This window comes from Nannospalax galili, unplaced genomic scaffold (assembly GCF_000622305.1).
Source record: "Nannospalax galili isolate Female #2095 unplaced genomic scaffold, S.galili_v1.0 scaffold1791, whole genome shotgun sequence".
NCBI lineage: Eukaryota > Metazoa > Chordata > Mammalia > Rodentia > Spalacidae > Nannospalax > Nannospalax galili.
In genome coordinates this window covers 131,793-140,878 of record NW_008329033.1, presented here as the reverse complement: position 1 = coordinate 140,878, position 9,086 = coordinate 131,793, and the positions used below count along the sequence as shown (strand labels likewise).

General features: G+C 38.9%; 1 protein-coding gene and 1 pseudogene across 2 annotated transcripts in view; one reads left to right on the top strand and one right to left on the bottom strand.

The window, feature by feature from the left end:
- The window catches only part of LOC103731712 (ATP-binding cassette sub-family G member 2), a 70,114-nt gene that overhangs the window by 23,922 nt on the left and 37,106 nt on the right, over positions 1 to 9,086 (bottom strand). For both annotated transcript variants that reach the window (XM_008830129.3, XM_017797325.2), the window contains 4 exons: positions 8,662 to 8,721; positions 7,493 to 7,607; positions 6,951 to 7,103; positions 4,710 to 4,846 (listed from right to left, as the gene is read on the bottom strand). In XM_008830129.3, the coding sequence (XP_008828351.1) occupies positions 4,710 to 4,846; positions 6,951 to 7,103; positions 7,493 to 7,607; positions 8,662 to 8,721 (465 nt within the window). The remainder of the gene's footprint in view (positions 1 to 4,709; positions 4,847 to 6,950; positions 7,104 to 7,492; positions 7,608 to 8,661; positions 8,722 to 9,086) is intronic.
- The window catches only part of LOC103731768, an 8,870-nt pseudogene continuing 8,758 nt past the window's right edge, over positions 8,975 to 9,086 (top strand).

Below are 9,086 nucleotides of genomic sequence, written 5' to 3'. Positions count from 1 at the left end.
ATGTTTAACAGACATACTTTGAGGCCTATACTAATTTGGTCAGAGGGACATAAAGGACAGTTTTTGCTCCTTGCTTTCCTAGGTGGACTAATTCCAGGGGACTGTGAGCATCTCTCAAAATGTCCTGTAACTGTGGTGAGTCACCTGTCCTTTTGATCAAGGAGGCCGTGGAGACCCCATGAGATGGACTTGAACCAGTATACAAAGAGGAAGGTCAACACAGAGGGAACGTTTCCTCCATGCTTCCAAGAGAAGCCAGTCATGGTCAAGCACGACCTTGGACTTATCTTCACATCGATGGAACTGGTAAGAGAAAGGAGCCAGAGGCTCCTCCCAAGCCCATGTGATCCCTGAGGAACAGATCATCAAACAGCCTTAAGAGTAAAAATAAATTGGTTTATCTGGGCCAACTGTATGGCCTTAAACACCCAAAAGGAAAGTATAACCAAATATTAAAGGGGCAAATATAATTTTTAAGAGTCCATATGTATAGCTAAAGGCTACATAACAAGAAACAATGCCAGATAGGAGATACCTTCTTTGTCTCAGGGTAGCCCAAGAGACTCCCATATAGTAACCCAGCAGAGAACTTGGAAAATGAACAGCAGATCCCAATCTTATCTAAAGGAATATTGACATCTGATTGCTGCTAGATGAGGAACAGCTGACCTTCCTAAAACAAAGACATCTAGATAGGCTGACTTGATTCTCTGGATGGACAAGTACTAGGAAATGGCTGGGGGTGCCGACAACACAGTGGACAGTACCAGGGATGACAGAATATAAGGGCTCTAGTGGTGGGGGCGGGGAGGGTATGAGAGGGTGCCATCTTGGAAGTGGGTGTATAGATGAATAAGGTGGTTTGGGATGTTCTGTGTGATGTACACACAAAAAAAATCAACAAATTTAAAAAAATGAGTTATATTTGAAGAGGAAGCATAAATATTTATGTCATGTTAATTAGTAGAGGTGATAAATATTACCATTGAAATCTACCCGGTGACTTTATATCCATACACAGGTGCCAAGGATCCAAGTGAAACCGAATATGACTAGTAATAATAAGATACATAGAGATTAGAGATGCATGTGCCAACATCTAAGTGTTATTAGCAAAAACAATGAGTCTTTCTGTAAGAAGCAGTATATTTTACAATGAAATGGAGATCTTTTTTAAAGGTTAAAAACTCATTCAATTTTATGTCTTACAGGGTTTATACTGAGTTCAATATTGTATAAATGTATTAACTCAACTGTGAACCTAGAAACTTCCACCCACCTGTGAAAGAGATGCACTCTTGCTCTGGAGTATGTTACTGAATATGTTAAATCTGTAGTGAAATGCTTCTTAAATAAAAAAGTAAAAAAAATTTTAAAAGAACTGAGTATCAACTTAACCCCAGATGTACAAGTCCCACCACAAAACACAAGAAACATGAAAATTCAAGGAAACATATTGCTTCTAAAAATTATCAAAGTGTAATGGCTCTCATTGAGAGTTAATTAGATGAAATTTGAGACACAGAATTTTAATAAATGGCTATAAATATGTCCAAATAAAACAAAGAAGATATAAATAAACCCTTGAATGAACTCCATGAGAACACAAACAACTGAATGCAAAAAAAGGACAATCACACTAGGTAAGAAAATAAAGTTTAATAAAGAGATAGAAATATTAAAAATTCGTGGTGGCATATGCCTTTAATCCCAGCACTTGGGAGGCAGAGGCAGATGAATCTCTATGAGATCAAGGCCATCCTGTTCTCTATAGTGAGTTCCAGATCAGCTGTGGCTATAGGGAGATCCTATGTCAAAAAGACCAAAAAAAAAAAAAAAAAAAAAAAACCTGAAAAATCTAAAAGAAGTACATGAATTTCTAGATGCATATGACATACTAAAGCAAAATCAAGATGAGATAGACAAATCTATAACAGAAAATCTAAAACAAGTCTATAAACAGATCTGTAACAATGAAACTGAAGCTGTCATAAAGAAATGATTAGTGAGGTGTAAAAAGAACACAAAATCCACATTGAAGGGGCTTCCACTAGCCAAAACAGGAATGGGCTAATTAAAACAGTGAACAATAGCAGATACAATCCATGGACTGAAACAGGAAGTGAACAGGGAATGGAAAATCCTCCCATTCATAGACAGTCACCTACTACATACATGTTAGGCTACTACCACAAGCACAGAAGTTATTAGCATATGATAAAATTGCTTGGTAAAGGAAAGAATGTAGGAGCCGGAGGAAGGGGTGGAAGATTACCTGGAAGTGTACTCTGACTGACCACTATGCTGACAAGCTATAGTCACACCTCCTTCCCCTGCTCATCAAGGAGTCAAGGGGAGAGTTAGTTACCCCTCCCACCCAATCAGTTGACTTTAGCTGCATGTGGGGGAGGGGCTAAGGATATATAAGCCTAGAATGCCAGGAAGCACCTCTCTCAGCACTCTCTGTGGCTATTGGGAAGTCACAGGATATGAATTTGAATGTAGACTTTCCAGTACAGCTGTAAATGGGGGGGGGGCACCCACTCCTTTGTAAATAAACCCCCACCCTATGCTCTGTTAAAAAATAAAAGAAAATGATAGGTGTTTGGATAAATAGATGAGAGGGATCTGACTAGACTGCAAGTGGATGGACTTGGACTGGGGCATGTCTGGGGACACTGACTTGACACAGTGGGCTTTTATGCCCAGGACAGAATATATAGGTTCTGGTTGAGGGGCTATGGGAGTGTGCTTGTGGGGATGGGACTATAAAGATGATTCAGAGTGTTTGAGATATTCTGTATGAAATACAACAAAATTTAATAAAAATGAATTTTAAGAAATCACTGGGTGAAGAATTGATGAGCAACAGAGTATTGGCAAAAGTCAACGTTCTGCTGCCAGAATAATTAATAAGCTACAAAGAGCAAATAGCAATTCCAGAGCAGAGAACTAATTCCAGCATGATCAGATGAGCAAAGTCCACACAGCAGCAATTCAGGGCCAACTCTGCTCCTGGAACCTGGACAAGAGTTGCCCTACAATTGGTACTAAGCTCCATAAGAACATTAAACACAGGGAAAGACTGAGGAAGTCTTTTGACTTAGAACAAAACAAGATAAATTGAAGTCAGAAAAGAAAAGCCAGATCCTCTAAAGAGTATCCTGAGGCAGAAATGAAACTTTGGGGGAGGTGAGGACATCTGAGTGGAGTCCATGATGGAAGGGTGACAGAGGCATGATTATTGATTTTGTTAGCAGGAGAGTGGAATTGGAGTTAGGAGCATTTAGGGTGCTGGGCCCTGATGTCAGAAAGGACTTTGCAGTAGGGAGCAGAGAGGCAGGGAAGAGCTGCAAAGACAATAATGTAACCTGGGTAAAAGATGGCAGTGACTTTGTACTCTTGGAGATTTCAGTCAACTTGAAAGTACTTTTACTAATTTTAATGATTTATAAAATTTAATTTCTGAAATTATTCTGATAAATGTTACTGGTACAGCCTTCCTTCTTGATAAATAGAAAAGTCTTTTAAAAAAATTATTTATTTTTATTTTAGTGTATTTTGCCTACATGTATGTAAGTGTCACCATGTCATGCAATGTCCATGGAGGCCAGAAAAGGTCATGAGATCCCTTAGAACTAGGGTTAACAGACATTTGTTAGCCTCTGTGTGGGTGGTAGGAAGTGAACCCAGGTCCTCTGCAAGAGTAGCCAGTGCTCTTAATCTCTGTGCCATCTCTCCAGGCCCCAAAAGGTCATTCCTTTATTTCATTCTTTTACTTATTCAGGCTCCAAATCCCAGTAGTCCCTCTATCAATAATCTACGGGCAAACAGATGGAAAATCCAACCTGTTCCTTGTCAAGGTACTTCTGTGTCTCTTCATCCTCTCTACTAGAGTCCTCCCCATAGGAAAGGAGTACTGTTTACAGTTGCCTATGAGGTATAGAAAATGTCCCTCCAACTCAGTCCCTTCTCACATCAATCTTTACTGTGATGGGTTAGACTGTGTCCTTCTAAAAATTCGTATTTTGAAGACAACATGCAGGACCTCGGAATTTGGTAACATTTGGAAGTATGAATCTTCAAAGAAGTGATTAAGAGGAAATAAACTCACTGAGTGGATCCTAATCTGACTGGTGTCCATTTAAGAGGAGATAAGGACATACAGAAGAAGACAACAGCCAAACTGCAAGCCACTGAGATAAGCCTCAGCAGAAATAAACCTGATGATACTATGAAGTCAGAGTTCCAGTTCAGAGCTGTGAGAAAATCAATTTGTTGTTAAACCACTCCATCTGTGATGCTTTCCACAACAGAACACTAGCCAATCTCTATCACTCTTGGGTAATATAATGGGTTCTAGTTTCTCTGGTGAGATGTTCCAGACATATCAGGTATGCTCTGTCTCAGGGTCATTGGCTGTTTCTTCCAACTAGACTATCTTCTTACAGTCAGAGTCAGGTCTCACACTCAGCTCACTTGTCATATGCTCACATTTGCCTGCCCTTCTTGCTACTTAAAATAGCACCCTACCCCCACCATGACTAACCTTCCCTTCGCACTTGTTTCATCCTTCTTAATTGCATATTTATTAACTGTCTCTTTAACAAAGGAGGAAGACTTCTGTTTACTTCTGCATCCCTTGTACTCAAAGCACATCATACAAGTGACCAGATATTAAATGATGAAGATGTTCTTGTAACATTTACCATTTCAGTTGTAAAAAGATAGTATGTACTGTGCTTGAGTCTAAACCAGTTGTGGGCTCCTTCAGGAACAAGATGGAAGGATCGGTGATCAACTCCATTGCTATTCTGGTCCTTTTTGTTTCTCCTGCAGCTGTAACCTAAGATACAAATTATTATCATTATCAATAAAACAACCTTAGTCATCATCATTTGGTGAACTAACCTGTGCCCTCCCTGAAAGAGGCACTTCATCTCATTCTTTTCTTTGTTCTGAACAGCAGTAATGAGCACTTGGGAGAAGGCTTATCTTCCTTTATGACCCTTATCAGGTGAGACTCTCAGCTCTAAGGTAGAAATGAAAACTTTAAAAGACCTGGCCTTGACATATTAAAGGGAAACCAGCAATTGTGCTGGTTATGTTTTTTGTTAAATTAATACAATCTAGAGATAACTGGAAAGAAGGAACCTCAATTGAGGAAGTCCCTCCATTGGATTGACCTTGACCATGCCTGTGAGTCATTTTCTTAATTGATGTTAGGAGGGCATAGCCCACTGTGGGTGGTGCCATCCCTGAGCAAGTGGGCCTGGGCTATATAAGAAAGGTAACTGAGCAAGCCAGGGGAAGCAAGCAGTAAGCCAGTAAGCATCATTCCTCCATGGTCTCTGCTTCAGTTCCTGCCTTCAAGCTCCTGCCTTGAGTTCCTGACTTGGCTTCCCTCAATGATGGACTGTAAAGTGTAATATGAAATAAATATTTTCCTCCCAAGTTGCTTTTTGTCACACTGTTTATCACACTAACAGAAACCAAACTAAAGCAGTAGTCATGTAATGTCATCCTTCCCTATACCACCAAATGTCTCTAAGATGACGTTCAAGAAGAGAGCAGATTAGATGTCTAGAAAATTCACATTCAGTCTCACAATACTGACATTATTCAAACCTCCACAAAACTTTCCAAACTGATGCTGTCTACTCTCTAACTCAGCTCAGAATCCTTGATTCATTATTTCAGACCAATCACCGAGAAGGTAGGATAGTCCCAAAGGCAACAGGCTTCATCTTTTCAACCAGCTGATATCATTGGATGTGTCAAGAGGAGTAGGAAGGGGAACTCGGGATATGGTTCGGTTGGCAACCGAACCATGCAGGCATGTACTTTCCATACAGGCATGAAGACCTGTGTTCAATTGCTACTACCCACATAAAAGCAAGGCAAGGTGGTGAGCATCTATAACCTCAGCACTGGGGAGATGCAGACAGGCAGATCCTGGGGGGTCTCACTGCTCAGCTAGTTTTGTCAAATTCATGAGCTCATATCAGTGTGAGAGCTTGACTCAAAAAACTAAAGTGGAGAGCAACTGAAGAAGACACAGTACTGACCTCTGACCTCCACACACATGCACCTGTATATACATGTGCAGACCCAAGAACATGTACATACATCACACATGGACACAACAAATAAAAAGGAAGTTTGGAAAGGAGCAAGAATTCTAAAATAATTCCAAAATTAAGCCTCCAAATTTGAAATAATCCAATGATTTATTGGAGCCTATTAGCAATTGAACTACAAAAGGCATTTGCATACTATTTAGATGTGAATGAATATGAGTTGACATAGCTGATGTGATGCTTATGATTCATTTTTAGTTAGTGATGATACGATAAGGTAAGGAAATTACATATTTTATATATAACAAATATTCATTGGTAAAATTATCTTTAAAATTCTTCTGTAAAATAGACCTAAGTGAGATATGAAATACATGAAAAATCTGGATGAATATTAGTGATTATGTAATTATGTTATCTGACACTTATAGCAATAAGACTATTTTCTCTATGTTTGAGACACAACACAGTAAATGTAGCCCAAAAGGCAATGGAACAAAGTCCCCAGGAAGAAGAGGGACAGAGCAGCTATAAAGGGGAAGAGAAAAAGAAGAAAAGTTAGTGCCAAGATCAAAAGTGCCATGACCTGAACACTAGGAGGGCGCCATATGGAAAAGGCCATGTGAGGAACGCTGTTCTATACCAGACCCCCTCTGCATTCCCAAGATTCAATCATTTTTAAGACTCATGTTCCACCTTAATTTTACCTCATATGATGTGATGGTTTCTTTTCTGGTCAGTACAGAAAGCAGTCACTTTGACCACATACATATAGGACATTTTTGATTAAGGGTCACAATCATATGCACAGGAGAAGTCCTCTTTTCCTTACTATGATTCTACTACTTCTGTTTTGTTTTTTCAGATTACCTTGGACTCTGCCAGGTCTTCCAGCTGTAACTCTTCAATGACTCTGTTAACCCGCTCATATCTTTCAAGATTCGTCATAGTTGTTGGAAGACGAAGAGCTGCTGAGAACTGTAAATTTTCTCTCACTGTCAGCGTGTGCATCACAGCATCATCCTTAAGGGCAACAGGAGTTGAGTCAGATGCAGTTATCATTTTCTGAGGCTATCACTCTAGTAAATATAACTTCGTCCATGAAAATAACCTATCAATGTAAAGTTCTAGTCAATGATGTTCTGTAAATTGCAGTAATTCCACCTAACTCCCCTTTGGCAATGATATAATAGGCAGAACTGATCCCAGTGCTCTTCAAGGTCATATTCCAAACCTTCTTTTAACACCAGGCTCATATTGCCATTTGACGCCATATTCAATTAATGAGACTATGAAAAGTTGGTTAAAGAAAGTTGGTTTTATGAGCAACTATATAATCATCTGGAAACATACTAAACTACAAGCAAAGGGACTTGTATATATTAAACCTAAAATATAAACCTAACACTTACTTGTACCACATAACATGAAATAGAATTGAAATTGGCAGGTGGAGGTGCTCCATTTATCAAGACATCTCCAGACAATCCACTTGGATCTTTCCTTAAAGCTAAGATATCTAACAACCTGTAAAAAGATACATATGTTGTCAGGTTCACTTCTCTCCAACGCAGGCTGCATCTCTTAGCTTCTATAAATCCAAATTCATGCCACAAACATGAACTAACCAAAAAATTTTGATTTATCTAGCTATAGGAAGTGGGTAAGAAATCCCAACCAAACATAAGGACCTTCTGGTAATTGATGGCTGCTAGGAGGGGGAGAGGCAGTGTCTTACAGGGATGGAACTCTTGGTGGGCCCAGTGGATGGACCCACTGAAAGGCATTTGAGGACACAAATTAGACTCTATTAGACTTTATTATATACATATATATATATATATATATATATATATATATATAATACATATACAGATATATTTAAATTCTCAGCTTCCTTTTCATTATGTGTTGTAAGAAAGCCCCAAAATATATAAAAGTTAAGATAACAATGATCTGTCTAGCACAGACCTTCCAAATGACTCCCCCGATATGTGACCTTGGTAGTCCCAACCCAAGTAATGTGCTGCTTTATCCAACACTCATGTCCTTACTTAAGCCTTCTGCATCATCTCCTCACTTAAAAACATGCATTTATTATCATTGAATGTGTGAGTGTGTGAAGTATGTGTGGGTACATGTGTGTCATGATGAGCACAAGCACATGGAGGGTAGAGGACAATCTTGTGGAGTTGGTTCTCTCCTTCCACCTTTATGTGAATTCCAGGAACTTAATTCAGGTAGCCAGGCTTGCAAAACAAGTGTCATTACCTATCCAGCCATCTCACCAGCCCTCTTTACGTTTATCATTATCTCCTTCCCCCCTCTCCATTAGCTTATAATAAAATTCATCATTATATACCAGTCACTTTATTGTATCCTATTAGCAAAGCTGACCTAATACATCTTCCTGGTTCTTGGAAAACAACAAGCTAGTCCAACTCTACATCATCCACAGCACCTAGGACCAGACTGGGAATGCCAGACAGCAATGAACCAGCAGATGCTCATGAAAAGTGGTATTTAAAAGTATACTGTAACTGCACAGAAAAGGCTTATTTATATTTTTGTTTATACTCACAAAGATCTGCCTCCATCTGGGGGTCCCATAATGGCATTGAGGCCAGGTTCCATGATTCCACTGGAAATACAAAGACATACTGATCTACTGTTCCATTTACATGCCGTTCTATCAGGATCTTCATTGAATACATTCAAAAAATGATGATGAACTATTTGAGCAGCTCAAATAGAATACTGTTGATTAATAGAAACCTAATATATAAAGGGTTCAATCCACTCACTAGTCAAGACCTATAAGACAAATGGCTTAGGTCCTCCTAATTTTCTTTCATTCATTATCTAAACTACTTATCCCTTTTATACAATTATACATGCAATTTTGGAATAGGAGTGTAGCTCAGTGGTAAGACAGATTATTGGCATGCACAAGACTGGGATTTTCTTAAATATTTTATTTATTTATATATATTTATTTATTATTTA